Source organism: Drosophila busckii, chromosome 3L (assembly GCF_011750605.1).
Source record: "Drosophila busckii strain San Diego stock center, stock number 13000-0081.31 chromosome 3L, ASM1175060v1, whole genome shotgun sequence".
In the NCBI taxonomy this organism is placed as follows: Eukaryota; Metazoa; Arthropoda; class Insecta; order Diptera; family Drosophilidae; genus Drosophila; species Drosophila busckii.
Window position 1 is genome coordinate 6,028,775 of NC_046606.1, and position 19,115 is coordinate 6,047,889.

Consider the following 19,115-nt stretch of genomic DNA (forward strand, 5'->3'; position numbering starts at 1 on the left):
TGTCTATGCTGCGTTTGTTAAGCGTGCGTGTATTTGTTCTAACTAATATTTCTTCTATAACTTTACTTTACTTGATTTCTCGCACAAACATTTCAATTTCGTTCAGTCGAATTACTTACAAATATATAAAATAATTTATAGCAAATGGCATAAATTTTGATTTATTACAATCAAATTCACACGAGAGCTCATGATATAGCTGTCAGCATATAAAAAAAATATTAGATATTATTACTAAGGCAAGGGCTGACGTACAAAATCAAATTTAACGTGACAGTTAAATATAATTTAGTCGTTGCATTAGCTTATATATAAAACATGGTGTGGTCATCATTATTTAATGACACAACTCCCGCATAGTCAACTTAACCCCAACAATGTGGCCGTACCCCCTTTGCCCACAGCTGCTGATGAGCGTCGCACGCATACGTCATAGCCAGGCATAGCCCCAGGCACAAAAAGCTTTGCGCTGAAAATGGGTCACAACGTTCAAAATGTTGTTGTCGTTGTTGCTGTTGTTATGTTGTATATGCTTTTGCTGTATATTTTGGCTTGCTGGTTTGGTATTTTTCTGATTGAATTTTGCATGCAAAATGCGTATACGCAATTTGTTGTGTTTTGTTTGGGAGCGTGGCAAAGCCGTTAAGCTGCCACTCGAAGCGTAAACCCTTTTTCGTACATCTAATGAAGCATTTAATGTGCATATGGACTATGGACTGCAACGGCGCAAAAAATTAAGCAATAAACATAATTTACATATTAAGCAAGCAACAATAGCAACAACAGCAACAACAATGAGAACGATGAGCCACAACAAAATTACATGTATAAATTATGAGCCTGTTGACTGATGCATGTGCTGTAAGCGCTGAATGGCCATAAAACACAAAATGGCGGCGCAAGAAAAAACTAAAAATGGTAAGCTAAAAAAAACGTAGCATACTTTTGAGCGCAAGCCAAGCAACAAGTTCAACTGCCGCTGCGACTGCTGAGCACAGTGTTCGAAAAAAAAAAAATTAAAATTTTTATACGCTATATACAATTATACAGTATACAATACTGACGCAGTTAGTGGGGGGTGGGGGTGGGCGTGACACTCACCACGTCGCTGCTCAGCACGATGTATGGCCTGCTGCTGTTGCGATTGCTGCATTAATGCGTGATGACTGTGCGGCAGCATCAGTTGCTGCTGCTGCTGCTGCTGATGCTGATGGAGCTGCTGCTGCTGCTGTTGCTGCTGATGATTTAGCTGCTGCTGTTGATTATGATGCTGCTGCTGTTGTTGTTGCTGCGCTTGTTGCTGATGGTTTTCACGCTCTCTTAACTGCGGTGGTGGTGGCGGTGCTGGTGATGACGCTGCAGCTGGCAACTGATTCGCTTCGCGTTCGCCAAGTGTTGCTGTTGGCGCTGGCGCTGGTGTGGCAAAGCTGCTGGTGCTGCTGCTAATGGTCGCTGGCACGCGTGTGGGTTGTGCATGATGACGATGTAGCTGATGATCTCGATGCTCCATGTCCATCATGGAGTCGGGCATTAAGCCGCGCTCACAAAACGACGCCAGCTTGAAGCTTTCTAATCAAAACTCACACACGCACAGTTAGAGACGCTTCAAGTTGCTGTTCCAAGTGCTGACTTTAGTGTTACCGCTTAGCCATGATGAACTGCAAACTGTTTTTTCTTCAGCGCTCACTAACACACACGCGCGTTCAACAAACACACACACATACAACACATAGCTGGTGTGTATGCTGAGCTAGTTTCCCACTAGCACTTTTCCCACTTGGAACTCAGTGTTAATGTCCAGGCACCTCAACTTTTCCTTTTTCCTTTTTTTTTTTTTCTCCTCAGTTGAGACTTACTGTAGCTGCTGCTGCTGTCCTACACGCTCAGAATCCAACTGCAAAAGCGCCAGCCTACGCGCATCCCTTTTATAGAAGCAGCAGCCGAAGCTTTTGCGTGAGAGCAGCAGCAACTTTGTTATCAGCAGCAGCAGCAGCAGTCGGTAGTCGGCAGTCGGCAGCAATTGGTTGCTTGGGGGCTCTTGCAGCTGCTAAATGTCAAATGATCAAAGAGCTTTTGCTGCATTTTGCAGTCGCATACATTTTGCAGTCGCATACGCAGCTGCAATTGCCAGGATGCTGTAGCTTACCCCAACGCAGCTTGCACTGACCTTGCGCATTATGCCAGACATTGGGCTGTGTATCCTGAAAACTTCTGGAATAGAGCTTCGAAAGCTTGGCTGGGGAAATGTGCAGCAAAGCGAAAGAGAGCGCAAAGAGAGCGTAAGCGAGCGAGTGAGTTTTTAGCACAGCGAACTAAAAATGAGAGCTCTGGGGTAGCCACTTGTATCGCGCATCGTGTGTTCAGGTGACAGCACGAAATTGATGACACCAAAAGTTGCAGCAACAAGCCGCGAAACTCGGAGTGTGTGTTGCCTTTTGTGTTTGCTTAGCGGCCTATGTTTTGCCTCCAAAGCCTTTTCGGCATCATAACGCAACACGCTTGTCGAACTGTCGCACATTTGGGTCACAAATAAGACTTACGCTTTGGCTGCCGTCAATTACCATTTACGCTTCATTAAATGTTGCCCCTTGCCAGGACAGCACAGGCATTGAGGCCTGAACGTCAGAGCGACAGTCAGTCAGCCAGTCAGTCTGCTGTAGCCAAGTGGCGTGTTAAATGTCACAACATACAGTGCGTATGAGTGTCGCTATGTTTGACAGTTATGCATACACAACATGCAGCACTTGAGCTCGCGCTCTCCCTCTCTCTCTCTTACGCTCTTCAATTGTCACTGCTTTAATTAATCGCTAGCATTTGATTAATGCGCAAATCGAGCCTCGAGTCTTTGTCTGCTTTGGCACAGACAAATTGCTAGCTATAATCACATGTGGCTTGCAGCAGCTGAAACCCTTTAAGCAGCTTAGAGATGCTGCAGCGCGTATACGCCCCATTGCCATCAAATTTTTATTGACAAACATAACGAAAAAAGGCAGCTACGAAGGCCGCAACCAAAACAAAAGCACAGCAAATAACATAAACAGCACAGCATTGCGGTTAAGTACAAATCCGGCAAAGCAAAATGATGTCAGCGAATGTGTGGGCGTTTAAGAAAAATATTCAAGGCACAGCAAGCGACAAAAGAAAATTGTTTGTCAGCCTTCGTGCTATCTAAGGCGGCATAAAAAGCAGCAGGCGATGCTTAACAGACAGCGCTAGACGCTGTACGCAATCTAAGCTTAAATCTAAGTGCTTAAAGGACGCTTATGCTGCTCGCTTAAAGCGTCGCAGGCGCGCTGGCCCGAAGCAAATGCCGGACACATGGCAGCGGCATTTGAGCCGCAAGTCCTGCGCATAGCAGCGCCCAAAAATTAGCCAGGCAAATATGTCGCACTTAACTGCAAACGGAAATGTAGGCGGCTAACACGTACACACACACACACACGCACACAGCGCAATTGTCGAGCCTCTGTCGCTGCGTTATTGTTGATGTTTGCGCTTTTTTTTTTGCTGCTGCTTTTGTTGTAGGCCCTACAGCTCACTGTGGGTTTCCGTAGCTTGAGCTTGGTGTGACACAAATGCGTCGCATTATTGTCATATGAGGTCACTGTCCCAGTGAAAGTTAGACACACACACACACACACAGACAGTTAGAGAGTCTATGCTTGTTATTTTTTTTTTTGCTTGTTTGTGCACTCGTGTCTATTATGCTAGTTGGAAGTCAAGCAAACTTTTTCTTGTACATTGCCACAAGCAGCAGCAGCAGCAGCAACAACAACTGTGTCTGTCCGTTGTGCCTTTGCCTTTTGCATAAATGCAACAGCTAGCAGATAATTGCGCATACGCCTTGTGTTAAGTGCGGCACTTGGCAAAAATATTTTTAAACACTTAAGTGTGTGCATGTTGAGTCTACAGTTCCTATGCAAGCAGACAAATTTAATACTCTTTTTACTTTAATAATAATATGCGCTTAATTCGTAGCTTTTGCATTTTATTTGCGCTGCTTAGTTAATGAAATCGCAACTGCTATGCATAATACGCTTAGTTCATGAGCGCGCACATGCATTATATATAGCTTACTCTATATATGTATATAAAGAGCAAAAAGTAACTGTCTGACTTGACTGACTGACTTGCCCACACTTGTAACTGTCTGTGTGTTTCTTTTATGCTCATGAAATATGAAAGCGCAGTGAAATTTATTCAACGCCAAAAGCGACATGAAATATGCGCGTTCAGTTTATGTTACTGATTGGCCCCCAAAGTCCAGCACCACCCAACCACCCACACAAACACTCTGCATAGTTCTTGAGTTCTGTGTGCAAAACTTACTGCAGATAAGACCGCACATATGTAGCTTGTGCCTTTAGCTTAAGTCGTAGCTTACTAATTGCACTTGCAATTAAAAGGCAAAACTCTAAAGTTGCTCAGCTCGCTCAATGGCCAATCAATAATTCATAACAAGCAACGCACATAAAATGAAAATGAAAAGAAAAAAGCAAATGTTGCCACTGCTGGGCTTGGCAATAATTTAAGTTGCCTGCCGCAACATCAACTGGACTCGGCCAACTTTATCAATGGTGACTCGCCCACACACACACACACACACACAAATACACAGACACAGAGATAAGAGTCTGAATGCCAGGCGCCGGCATTGGCAGCAATTGCTACAGACAAAAAAAAAAGATTTTATATATTTTTTTTTTCGCTTTTTTCTTTTCAATTTTATTTTTGTTCGGCTTGGCTCTTTTACTGCCACTCGCTAATGTTGCCTCTCTGGCTGAGTGTCCTTACAGACACTAAAAATATTTTATGTGCCTGATTTTTATATCTAAAAAAATATGCACCAAATTGTTGCTGGCTGAACTTTGAATTGAAATGCAAAACTAAAATATAGATGCAGGAATTTAAATTAAATTTAAGCAAAATTATGCTGTCAAAGTTAACAATAAATGTTGAGGAAATTTGTGAAATGTATAAAGCTGTCAAATTAAATCAAAAGCTCGCAGCTTTGTTGTGTTTTTCCAGTGAAGCGGCAGCCATAATGTCATAAATGAATATTACGTTAGGTGCGAGCCAAAATTGATTACAATTTAACTTGAATTAAAGCAAACACATACATGTATTTGTAGTATGCATGTTAAGTTGCATTTAATAGCGCCTTGCTGATCAGCATATAATGAGTCAGCGCTCACTCCCAGGGCAGCAATAATTAAACTCGTAGCTGAGCTGAGCTGCGCGACTTTAACTGGCGCTGAGTTGCAAGCTCAGCTAAAAGTCAGGCAAGCCGCTGACCTAAATGGAAATTAATTAATGTGCCCTACACACAATTTATAGCCAACACATAGTAAATCATAAAAAAAAAAGGAAAACCAGCGCGCTGGCGGGTTGGCCTGCGAATAAACAACAACAAGAGGATTGGATTGATTGTGTGTGCGCAAAAGAGCAAACGACAGATGACAGCTGCAAACAGCCAAAGCGACTGATAACGTGGCCAACTGGAAAATCAATTAAAGTGCAGGCCAACAAGCAATGGCTGGCAACAGGGTGTGCCTCTTTGGTGGGTGGGTGGTTGGCTGGCTGGCTGGCTGGGTTGACTTTATGTGCGCATCACTGCCCGCCCTGCTGGCTTGCGATGCTGTTTGCCAACCGCCCATTGAGCTTTGACTACGCAAACTTAATTATGAACGACGTATGTGTGTGTGTCTGTGTTTGTGGCGCTGCATGCGGCGGAAATGTGCATTGCCACACACGCCCAAGCATTTTGCTACGACGACGACGACGACACACACACGCCTCGACAATTTTAAAACATATTTCACTTGAGTGCATTCACTTTGCTTTGGCTTCTTTGGCTTCGCACTAAGCTCTGGCCCCCAACTGCAAATAAAATGCCGAAATCATTTCATTAAATTAATGTATATAAGAGCGAGCTTAAGTATGCCGAGTGTCTTGGCGCTCCAGCCCCAGTCCGTGTCCGTCTGTTTGTCTTGCAGTTGAACTTCATTTGCAAAATGCGGGCCCAAGTGGCCCGGACTTGTAATTAAATATTTTAAGTTACTTGGTTTGGCTTTTAGGCTAATATTAATTGCTTATACTAAAAGACACTAATAGTTTTAATTGCTGCCCAGCCCACTCCATTAACTCGAGCACAAATAAATTTATTCTTTATTTAATTTTGTTATATGTACGTGACTTTAGCAACAGCAGTGAGCCAGCGAACAAACGACTGCAGCAGCAGATGTGCGCAGTAAGCAGCGCTGCTTATAGCGCCAAAAATTTCCACTACAACACACGTGGTCTCTAAGTTAGAAGAACGAGCCGCCAAGCGAAGACAGCGCTGCGCTCAAGCCTGCGAGAGAAAAACGTAGCCAAAGCAGCGCTCCTAACGGTAACAGCAATGCGCGCTCTAAGCTACAAGAGCGGCGCCTCCTCTAGGCGACAAGAACGAAACGCTCTCCGAGCAAAGGCAGCGACGCAGTCTCCAATCAAAGGCTGCGGCGCGCTCTCTAAACAGCAAGAACGAAGAGCTCTCCAAGAAACGGCTGCGACGCAGGCTCTATGTAGAGGTAGCGCGCTCTCCAAGCAAAGGCAGCGACGCGCTCTCTAAGCAAGAATAATGAAACGCTCTCCAAGCTAAGCGGCGACGCAGTCTCTAAGCGACCACACGCTCTCTAAGCAAGAAGAACGAAATGCTCTCCAGGCAAAGGCAGCAACGCGCTCTCTTAGCAATAAGAACGAAACTCTCCAAGCAATGGCGGCGACGCAGTCTCTAAGCGCAGACAGCGCTCTTTAAGCAAAGGCAGTGCTGCGCTCTCCAAGCAATGATCGTATGCGATGCTGCAATTGAGAGTTACGAACAGCGCTGCCCTTGGCCCTTAGGCTTGCTGACTGCAAATCTGCGTGCGCTCGTTTAGTTGTTCTCGGGTCTTTAAAGTGAAAACAAGTGGGGTAGCGAAGTAAAAAGCGCGCGTTAAAAAAGCGCGCGGGGTAAAAAGCGCGCGTTGTGAATTATTAAAATGAAGCAAACAGCTAATTAAATAGTATTATAATGTAAATAATGTGACAGTAAACCACGATCAGCATAGACAATCAATACGCAGCAACAAAATGATAAACAAACAACCCAACAATAATAAGGATCAGCGGAAAATACACAATAGAGAGAGACAGCGAATAAACATTGAAGGAGTCAAAACAGCGAGAAAGGGAAAAGTGAACAGGGGGTAAGTGCGGCAATTGCTTTATGATTTTAGCTTTCTATATATATAAAGCCCCTTATGTTATTTTCTGTTAAAGTTGTAAGCAATGCAGAAATATTTGATAGAATTTTTCAATTACTATTGAAGCTTAGCCAATATCAATTTTTATAAATATCAATAAGCAGTTGTAATGCTCTGGGGCCTGTGGCCTGGGGCATGCAACGTCTTGAAATATGCACATAGTAAGTGCACTTGAGCGCAATGAAAGTATTTCAAATAGCATTTTGAGCTCACAGGAGACTTGTTGTTGTTTGTGTTGTGTTGTGTGTGTTTGGCTTACCTCGACTAAAGCCAAAGCCACTAGTTGAACCAGATACCGTTGTATCGAGTGCTACGCGTCTGGGTGAGGCGCTAATCTCGCGCGGGCTGCTGTGGCTGCTGCTCAGCATTTTGTTGTAGCGTTGTTGTTGTTGTTGTTGCTGATTGTTGAAGCGTTGCTGTGGCAAGTTGCTGCGTGCGGGTGCATGTCGTTGCTGCTGAGCAGCAGCCTGGTGCATGCTGGCGGCAGTTGACTGCCAAAGACTATCCGTGCGATCAGATATTGTGAGGCTGTTGCAAGTATGTGCTGCTCTAAATTTGAATGTAAGTTGCTTGTTGTGTGTGTTGTGCACTTGTTAATTGCCAGCCAAAAGTTTGGGCACAAAAAGTTTTATAACGTTTATTTAATTTTATGCTTTTAAAGTAACGCTAGCCAAAAGAACTCTATTAAAAAGTTTTGCGCCGCAAAAGTTCAGCACACCGCGCTGCTCCAAAAAAAGAGAGAAAAGCCTGTTGGGCACTTGTGTTTATTCAAATTAGCACACAACACAACAGAATAGCAATAACAACGACAACAATAATAATAAAAATGAAAATAAAAATAAAATATATATATAAACTCTTTCGTACGCAAAATGGCGTTGCTGCTGCTTTGGCTGCTCATGTTGTAGAAGAAGAAGAAGAGTTTACAATTTTACACTGCTAATGTTTGTTATGCACACACATATATTTTTATTATTATTATTTTTATAGTATACTTGTTCACTTTTGCGTTTTGTGCGCGCCGCTTTGACCACCAACTTAGTTTATAGACCAACAGCAACTGAACTAAGCAGCAAGCCCGCAAGCATTTTTTAATTTATTTATATGCCATGTCCTGCACCTATGCACTGCACACACTAGACTTTGCTTTTGTGTCCTGCATGTCCTGCTGCTGCTGCTGTCCGTTCTTGAGGCCATTGCATTTAATTTTGCGTAATAGCTGCCGCGCACTTTGTTTATGCAACAACAATTCACAATGTATGATTGACAGTCCAATTTTTTATACAAATTGCCATTGACATGTCAATGGCAGCGCACTACCTGAGCCGCCGAACCGACTATAGAAATGAGAATGAAAATGAAAATGACTTTCCAGCTCAAGGCTGCAGCTCAACTAAATGTAAATGTAAACGGAAGACCAAAATGCAAAATGCCAAAATGTCAAAATGACATCAAAAGCATTTGATGTGCAGCATCTTTTGTCAGTCGACTGAATCGCTCTCTCTCTCTCTCTCTCACTCACTAGTTCGCTTTCTAGGCCATGTTCTTGTAAGACAACGTTGCTGGCTGCTGTTGTTGACGGCTCAACTCCCGTGGGCAGCAAGTGAAAGTTTCCATCAACTCAACTCGAGTCACTTCTTTCTCATCTCATCTCATGGTGTTGGCATTTACATGCTGCATATTTTATGCCACAGCGCGTTGCCTCAAGTTAAAGCTTAAGTATTTCTGTAGCATGCCTCGTTATCATTGTGCTCGCTTAAATTGCAAGCTTAATGTTTAAGTAGCTGCTGCATTTTTAAGCAGGCAAAACTACGCGCTAAGTGGAAGCGTCAAAGTTGCAATGACTTTTTCTAGAGACAGTTTATTATGAAGAAATGTTTAATGTTTGAATGCCTCAAGCTTAAAAAACGTAGCCAGCTATTTGCTTGGCTTGCTGCTTAGTTAATGCATTCAACTCTCTTTAAACTAAAGTCCTTTCGTTTAGTTTCGAAAACTTTAAACTAAAGTTTAGCACTCATAGCTAATTTGCTTAATGTTGTTTATTTGAATGAAAACTTTTTATAGCTTGTTTAGTTAAATTTAATGCATGCAGCACACGCTATGAATTTAGTTCAGCTATACAAACTGCATAGTTAATTATCTCTCTTTAAATTCAGTTTAAACTAACACAGCTGTGCTTAGTATTCAATAATTAATCAGTTTAAGCGCTTTAGACTTCATTCAAATTAGTTAAATTGCTTGCTTTTGTGTTGTGGCCACACAACGTGGCGTATGCTTAATGCATTGGCCAATAAATTGCGCAGTTTGGCTGCGCGCTGTAAAGTCCTGTGAGTCATGCCAAGTGTCGTATTTCGTGCTGCTGCTGCTGCTGCAACAAGTTGCATGTGTGTGTCTGTGTCACTTTTAATAGTCCGTTAGTATACGGTCTTGGTAATTACGGCGGCAATACGTATACGCGACGTTGCACAGCGCGCAAGCGAGCGAGCACTTGTGCTCGTTTTTAGAAACGCCTTTTGTGCGTCAAATTAACAACTTCCGCATGAGGCCACATGCCACTTGCACCCAAATGCGTCATTTTCTATGCGCCGGCCTTTTGTCTGCCCCGCGCCAAAGCGACAAAGTTAGACAGAGACAGACACAGCGACTAAGACACTGACTCGTGCCCACTTTGGAGCATATTGTAAGCTTGGCCAGCTGCCAGCTGCTTGGCTCTCGACTCTTAATGGCAGCTAAAATGACAGCAGTTTAGCCAGCCAGAGCGCAAAGCCTCAAAACTTAAATGTGGCACATTAATTAAACGTGCTTTCAACTTGGCTAAAAGCATATATTTAATTATTATTAGTAGTGCAAGCTACAAGCAATTGCCATATATGTTAGCTAACACTTGAAACAACTTGCAACAGCAACTTTGAAGCAGCCGCTGCCAAAAGTTTTCACTCAAGCATGCTACAATAAAAAAGTCTCACATCAAATAGTTGCACTGGGCGTATCAAATAAAATAAAATACGTATACGTATGCGACGAAAAATTTCATAAAAAATGAAGCCAGCAAATCCTTTAGCTAAGTGCAAAAGCCATTGAAAACTTTTGCTGCCCGCTCGCTCGAGCTTTGCAATATTTTTAATGTTTATTCTTGGCAAAGGCTCTAAGACGATTCGCTATCGAAGTGGAAGTGCATTGAACTGTCTTTTGGCCAGCAAAGTCGGTCTTAGCCCACTTGCCACTCGATTGGTTGCTTGGCAGCGCCGCAGGACTCTTTGCTGTGCCACACAGCAGGCGCAAGAGACAACACACAGAAGAAAAAGTCAAATCAGTGTGCTCAGCAGCAGCTCAAGCTTAGCTCATTCTGCATTCTATTCTTTTCTAATTTATTTGCTGCTTGTTTGCCTTTTGTTTTGTTGCCTGCAAGTGATTTGCTGTACTTTTGTTTTCAGCGCTATTAATGCCAAGTTTATGCTAAATTAGCTGTGAGGCGAGCACAAAGGGACTGCAAATTAACTGAGACGCGCAGCTACAAACTAGGCCAAGATATAATTTCTTACATTATTATTTACTTGTTAAGACTTTATCAGTAAATTATATTGTTGCAAATGAAGTAGTTGAGCAATAAGCACATGCTATATGCACTTGCGGTTGTAGCAAATATCAAGTATACGTTCCCAATGTCTGTGTTTGCTTTCATCCAAAGGCCGCAGCATTGTGGCCAGGCACACACACACAGACATTTAATTTATGCTTTTGATAACTTAATTTGGTATGAAAATTTTATACTTACGCATCTTTTATTTACATTGCAAATAGTTAAATTGTATTCAAGTTTGTTGAGCACTCACCAAGTCTACGTACTACAGATGATTGTTAAGATGGTGATGGAAGCATTTGGTTCGGGTTGAATTTGGTTTTTGTATGTTGTTTTATTATTTGAATGCAAATTTGTACAGAGAGCGAATTGCGTTTCCAAATTCGTCGAATTTGATTTTGTTTTGTAGCGCAAGCAACATGAAATTGTAGTTAGTTAGTTGTTGTTGTTAGATTGCAAAAATGTTTAGTTAGTAAAATATAAATATATATATGGTATATGGTAAATATGCTAAGCTAGGCTTAAAAACAAACATGCACTAGACTAACATGCGCTGCTAGCTGGGTAGGCGTGCTTAGTGGGTGTGGGCGTTAAGCGAAAATGTGGAAATGCTATTTATTTGCCACGGCTTGTGGCTTGTGGCTGCGGCAACGGCTGCTGCTTGGACGCTATGCGAGCGGCACAAACTATGTCAACTGCAAAAGCGAGTAGGTCAGGGATATATGCAGCACTTGCAACAACTACAAATAAATGCCAAACAGGCAGCAGCAGCAGCAGCTCGCAGCCAGAGCCAAAGCCACAACAGCAGGTTACCTTCTCGTCTATATAGCAAACAAACATATATATGTTGGCATGTTGGTTCTTTTACAGCTTGCTTGGGTTTGGGCTTGGTTTAGGTGCTACACATACACGAATAACACACACTTAGGGGGGGGTTGGGAGTTGACACACTTACTTTTCATGATGCGATTGCGGTATTCATCATCGCGTTGCATAGTAACGCTGCCGCCGCCATTGGATACCATTGAGCTCACTTGTTCCATGGGCACAATATCCTGAAAAACAATCGAGTTAAAACTTAATTAGCAAAAGCAATTGCCACAGCAAAAGAATTTCATATGTAGACTGCAGTTTATTTATGCGCAGCCAAAAACTAAAGCAAATAAATTGCCCTGGCTCTGGCTCTTGCTCTTGCTCTTGCTCTTGCTCTGTCCCTTTTTATACGTTCTGGCTGCCAACAAAAGCATTTTGAAACGTATTGTGGTTTTTAAATGCCGCCTGGACTCAACTGCAGCTGCCTCATGCTGCTGATGCCAGCAGCCAACGAGCTGTGATATGCGCTGCCTGCCAATGTTTATTGTTTACATTCAACATCCTTCTCGCTTTCGCTTTGAGTAAAATGGATTATGTGCTGTGCGCTCGTCGACATTTATTAATGAAATTTAACACTGCTGCCAAGCTGCTTATTGTCTGGCAGGGCTTAGCAGCAGCAGCAGCAGCAGCTTCCCGTCCCAAAAGCATTTGTAACTGAGCAAAATTAGCCATTATAAAGCAGCATTAAATTTAAGCAGTTGGTATTAGGCAAAGCAGCAAATTAAACTCCAAGCGAAACGTGAACTAACAAGACTAACAAAAATTGACAAAGCTATTTTTAGTTAACTCAGCAGTGTGATTTTATATACTTAGTAGCAGCTGCTGCTTAGCGCATTTAAGTTTTATTACTTTAATTATTTAGTTTAAATAGAAAGATCCAAGCTTAATATGGATTATTTTGTTAGTATGCGGCACTGATTTTATTAGAATTACATATATATACTATATATCTATCCATCTCCAATATATTTAATCTAAGTAGAAGCTGCTGCCGCTTCGATTTTCTTACTTAACATATTTAGTTTAAATAGTTAGCGTTTATCTTCGCGTATACGCAATTTATTGCAAACTATTATTATATATTTGCTGCCCTTTTACTTTTCTTACTACACATATTTATTTTCAAATAGATAGCGCCTTCTTTTATATTTATACTAACGCTGCGTATACGCAATATATTTATATTGTTCTGCGGTTATAAACTATGATTACTTTTGCATAACCCAAAAGCAAATAAAATTTTATGAGCTTTTGACTGAAATTATTGAAATTGACACCAAGCAGCAGTCGACGGCAGACGAAGCGAAGCGATATGATAGATGAACATATAAATATATAATAAAATGGGTTTTTATTTTCGCTGCGCAGTCGAATGACAAAACAAATATACAGTAAAAAAAACCATTGCTTTATTTATTTGTATGTGTATGTGTGTGTGTTTTTTAGCAGGCTATAAATCAACAGACAACAACAACAACTAATACAATTTTTTATGATTTATTTGTTGTTGTTGTTGTTGTTGTTGTTGTTGTTGTTGTTGGCAGGACTAGCGCCTTTAGCTTTTAGCTCAACACCAAAAAACTGACAATAACTTTGAATTTAATCTGTCGCAGAGCAGACGTGCCCAGTCACACACACACACACATAGACAGCAGTCATTTGTGTAATGCAGCAAAAGCTGTGCGCTACAGTTAGGGTACATATCACGTATACGCCATGGCTGGCAAATGCGCAATTCAATTTAAAGCTAAACACACGCATTATGCAGCATAATATAACACGTGCGCTTAGCATATATACTATATATATATATCCATAGCGCCTACATATAAAAACAGCAGCAGCAATTTAAGTGCCCCAGCCACACACACACACACACACTCTCAGCGGTATTAACGACTTTTGCATATTGAAAATGTTGATGAGGTTTCTTGTTTTTTTTTTTTTGTGTGACAAACTTTCAGCAGCCAACGAGTGTTTCAATTCCATTTTGCTGGCAGTCTGCCAAACTGACATACTAGAGTAGCTGTCACTCTCTCCCACTCCCACTCCCACTCTCCCTCTCCTTAAGTACGTGTGTGTCTGTTTGTCTGTTTGTCAGGTAGGCAACAATTATAATGTTGCCGCAAATTGCTTTTGCTACACAAAAACTTCTCCTACTATAGCTGACAGCTAAATGTGTATAATTTAGCCACAAATCTGAGTCTGAGTCTGAGTCCTGAGCCTGAGCCTGAGCCTTAGTCCTGAGCACTTGGTAAACAAAAAACTTTGAGCTGAGCTAAGCAACTTAAGTGCTTAGAGCAAAACTAATGTAGCAATAGAAATATAATTCATTTTAATTGATTTGCATTGCCGTTGTCTACTGGGAATATATTTCATAGAATATCCAATGCTAATGCATAGAATATCTAATATCTGTACTTGCTGCTCAGCGTATATCTCATCTACATCCCATAGAATATCTAATGCTACAATATAAAAATTGATTTCATTTTGATTGATTTGCGTTACTTTCTTGTGAGTCTGTACTTTGATTTTATATAAATAAGTATGAGTAGAGAATATCTAATGCTATAATATAAAAATACATTATCATTGATTTGCAGCTTTCTACTGAGTTTATCTATGAATATATCTATCACTCGAAATATTTAATTTCATCATTTCATTTACTTTCTGTACTTTGACTTTATATAAATAAATATAAGTAGAGCTATAGATAAAGAATTATTTATATTCATTTCGCTTTCTACTTAATCTATATTTACAATATAAATATAAATCATTTTAATTGGCTTGCGTTACTTTCTTGTGAGACTGTACTTTGATTTTATATAAATAAGTATGAGTAGAGAATATCTAATGCCATAATGCTATTCCGCTTTCTACTCGGAATATATCACTTAGAATATTAAATGCTATATCAGAAATATATTTCAATTTAATTGACTTCTTATAATTAATTATATTGCTTTTTTAATTAATTTCTATTACTTTTCGCTTTCTTATCTATAGTTCAGATATATTTAATCTATAACTACAAATATAAATCATTTTAATTGATTGCTAATACTTTCCTACGAAATTTTATATAAATAAGTATAAGTATAGAATTAATCTAATTGATTTGCATCATTCTGCGCTGCTACTCGACATATATCTTGTCTATAACTCACATATCCAAGCTATATCTACAATATATATATAAATCATTTTAATTGTTTTGCTTTACTTGCAGGCGAGACTGTACTTTGACTTCTTATAAATAAGTAAACCGCTAGCAGTTCAGCTAACTTGTCCAACACGCTGCCCTGCTGACCTTTTGGCTTTCGATACATGCATGTGTGTGTGTCTGTCTGTGTGTGTGTGTTTGTCTTGCTGTTGGTTTTGCTTTAACGTCTTGTTGTGGCTGCCTACTTTGTCATGTAAATTAACGTTTAAATTGTAGCGACAACGCGACCGCAAACGAGCACAACTGACAAGCCGCAGTGAATTCACACACACACACACACACAGGCGCAGAGCCAGCTGCCAGTTAAACAAAAGCTCACACGATACACACACATACACATATATACGCACAGATTGTTACATACATACATATAAATAAGCCATTGGGCTTGGTGCTTAGTGCAAGCGAAAGTTTATTGCATGTTGTATTGAATAATTAACTTTTATTGATCGCACGCATACATGCACACAATAGAGCGCCTGATATATGTTTATTAGTTTGCCAAGCTTTGTTTAGGCGCGGGTTGGACTGGGCTCGGCTCGGAAGTGTGGAAAGGCTTGTGCGCCATTGTTAAAAAATATACAACGCATAATTGTCGTCCTTGCGGCTTTGAGTATGCTTAACAATGTAACAATGTGTGTGTGTGTGCGTGTGTGTGTGTGCGTTTATTTATATAGCTGTTATGCGCTAATAAAGTTAATGCGCTCGCTAAGTTGCTGGCCGTGACTTGTTTTCTTTTGCCGTCCCAAACCAAAGTGCGCTAATTGCCTTTTAAGTTGTTTGCTCTGCACTCAACACAAGACTTGGACACAAGGCTTAGTTAGGAGCGAGCGCATGTGTGTGTTAAAGTCACTTTGTTAAATGTCAGCAGCTAAGCAAGTAACAGTTATAAGTAGTTAAAGGCAATAGCAATAGCAATTGCCAACTTTGATGAAGGCACAAAGCAATGGCAACAAGTTTGCTCGCAACTTAAAACTAATACAAAGTTTTGAAAGCTGAGAACTAAAGTTTTAGCTGCGTAAATGTTGCTTAAACTTGAAGCTAAGGAAGTAACAATATTTCTAGTTAGCCCTGGAAACTTAAGCTGCAATTAATTGTAAGCTAGTTAGACTGCTTCTTTAACTTTAACTAAGCACTAAACAGCATTTCCGCAACTACAGATTGCATATTTAGAGAGATGCCAATGATAGGTTTTTTTAATAATTATATTAATAAGAATGCAATATATACTGAAATTCAAGACAAAGCTAAATGCTGACAGTGTTCTAATAATATTCCAATCGGCCTAAAACAGTCATTAATAAATTCTTTGTTTGTTATTCTGCTAAGTTTTTTAAACTTAAACCTAACCTAAGCATTTCTAGCCTGACTGCCAGTTAGTCCAAGGAGCTTAAGCTGCAATTAATCATAAACTAGTGAGCCTTCTGCTTTATCTTTGAATAATTATATGAATAAAAAGCAAAAGCTATTTACTGAAACTTATATTTTCCAACAAACCTTAAGTCAAGGCTAAGTGCTGCCCCTATGCTAATTAGATTGCACTTTGAATGCCTAATAATACCTAAATTCTTGTCTGTTATGCTCTTAAGTTCAATAAACTTAAAGCTAAAGCAGCTACAACATTTCTAGTCTGACTGACTGTTAGTCCTGGAAACTAAAGCTGCAATTAATCGTAAACTAATGAGCCTAGCCGCAACTACAAATTGAATATATAGACAGGTATCAATGAAAATATCTTTTAATGATTATATTAATAAGAAAGAAATATCTATTTACTGAAATTCAAGACAAAGCTAAATGCTTAACGTATTCTAATTAGAATCATATTGGTATATACCTAAAGCAGCAGCATTGGCCTTAATAAATGTTTGCTTGCTATGCTCTTAAGTTCTTTAAAAGCAGTTACTGCTCTTCTAGCCTGACTGCCTGTTAGTCCTGGAAACTTTAGCTGTCTCTTCTGCTTTACCTAATGTTAATATTAATATATGCTTGTTTGTTATGCTCTCAAGATCGGCGATAGCTAAAATTGCTTGCTGACACACAAAGTTAAGCCTAAGAGGACACTTTTCGGCGAGCTTAGCGCTAAGCCCAGGGACACAAATATAAATGCACACAAATCTAAAGCTAAGCTCAGGCACTTCTGTGTCTTACTTTAGTGCGCAGCTGAGCGTAGTTAAATATTTGTATAAAACTAGAAATTATATTTGTAGGCAGCTGAGCACAAAGCGACGACGCAAAACAAAAGCGCCCCGCAAGGCAAATGCAAATGCAAATGCCTTTGTAAATGATTTAATATCCGGCACATACACATGGCAGTTAACAGGAGCAGCAGCAGCAACTGCTTGTAGGCAAATATATATAATTTGTATAAGCGCACAAGACAAAGGCGGCGTTGTCTGCTGCACTTGTTGTTGCCGCTTGTTGCATTGTTGCAACCGAAACTTACCTCTAAAGCTAAGCTCAGGCACTTCTGTGTCTTACTTTAGTGCGCAGCTGAGCGTAGTTAAATATTTGTATAAAACTAGAAATTATATTTGTAGGCAGCTGAGCACAAAGCGACGACGCAAAACAAAAGCGCCCCGCAAGGCAAATGCAAATGCAAATGCCTTTGTAAATGATTTTAATATCCGGCACATACACATGGCAGTTAACAGGAAGCAGCAGCAGCAACTGCTTGTAGGCAAATATATATAATTTGTATAAGCGCACAAGACAAAGGCGGCGTTGTCTGCTGCACTTGTTGTTGCCGCTTGTTGCATTGTTGCAACCGAAACTTACCTCGTAGCGTGTGTCGATCTCGGGCAATTTCTGTAGAAACTCTTCAACCATCTTCTGTTTTGCTTAGACGCTGCCAACTGTTAACACACATATATGCACACGCACACGCACACAGACACACACAGACACGCAGACACTATGTACACATGTATAGCAAAAATTTAAAGTTAATTAGCTGCTGTTCTTTAGCATAGCCAGCACACCTGTTGTTCTTTTTTTTGATTGGCTTTGCACTTTTCGACGAAATTCGTTAGTTGCTGTCACTAAGTTTAAATATATGTATAAATTTTTGCTGTAGATCTATGGCCAGTTTGTTTAAATTTGCACTCTATTTTGGCTTTGTGATTGTCTTTGGCTCTACACTTGGCACTTGAATTTTTGATATTTGGGCGCTATTTTCAACACTTGATTTGTTGTTGTTGTTGTATACAGTCTACAGTTATTGATATAGTTGTTGTATATATATATATATATATAGTTGTATGTGTATGTGTGTGTATATTTGTATATAAAAATACGAATGCGTGCCACTTTGTTTTTGATAGGGGGTTGTCGTCGTTGTTTGCGAGTCGAGTGTTGTGTGTGTTTTAATGAGAGTCAGCAGCAGCATCAACAGCGTCAGCTTCTGTTGCCAACCAAACGCTGCCCGTTCACCGTTCAGCACTAACAACAATTTGCTGAAAAACAAAACATTTATAGGCAGACTCTGTCGCTGGTGCTGGCTCTGGCCGAAACGAAGTACTAGTTGCAGATACGAGACTAAGCAACCAATACAGCAGCTGCCCCAGGCAGCCCAAAAGCCGAAGCTGTGTGCGAGAGCCGCAGAGCCGCCACTGAGATGTGCTAAAAACTAGCCAAACGCCTACGTCATGCGACAGCAGCCGAGTGCAGCAAGCAGCAAGCAGCACACAGAAAGAGGCAACAGACAAGCAGCAACATACAATAATGTGTAGCATACATTTGAGCGCCGGCGCGCGCTTTCGCAGGGGCAACTCCTGTTTCATTACTGAGCATTGTATGTATCTGCTCCCTTAGAGCTTGACATACTTTAGGGCAAGCTTTTGTGGCTGTGGCAACAGCATCCACTTTATATCATGTGGAATGCAACTTCCAGGGAAGAAGTGAAGTTGTTTTGCCAGCACTTGTTAATAATTTGCAACTAACGAAGGCGCAGCACTCAAAACTGCAGTCTCTTGTAAGCGGCAGCACTTGAGCAATTCCTAGTCATTGTTGCTGCCTAAACAAATAGACACATACACACACACACACACACACACTTAAAGCTATGACTGACTGTCTGTTGAACTTACCGAAGCCATCTATAAAAGTAACGTTAGTTCACACTACAGTTAGTCCGCACACGCTGACC

At 40.7% G+C, this 19,115-nt stretch overlaps 1 protein-coding gene across 7 annotated transcripts in view; it reads right to left on the minus strand.

Annotated features, from left to right (window-relative positions):
- LOC108600032 (band 7 protein AGAP004871) overlaps nucleotides 1-19,080 on the minus strand; it is a 28,803-nt gene extending 9,723 nt beyond the window's left edge. For 2 of the 7 annotated variants that reach the window (XM_017987353.2, XM_017987354.2), the window contains exon 1: nucleotides 1,102-1,531. In XM_017987353.2, the coding sequence (XP_017842842.1) occupies nucleotides 1,102-1,531 (430 nt within the window). Of the gene's footprint in view, nucleotides 1-1,101; nucleotides 1,532-7,542; nucleotides 7,812-8,403; nucleotides 8,411-11,116; nucleotides 11,129-11,812; nucleotides 11,919-17,746; nucleotides 18,155-19,056 lie in introns of those variants that run through there. The other 5 variants (XM_017987360.1, XM_017987359.2, XM_017987355.2 and 2 more) reach the window with 5 other exon arrangements.
- Between the last annotated feature and the right edge of the window lie 35 nt (nucleotides 19,081-19,115).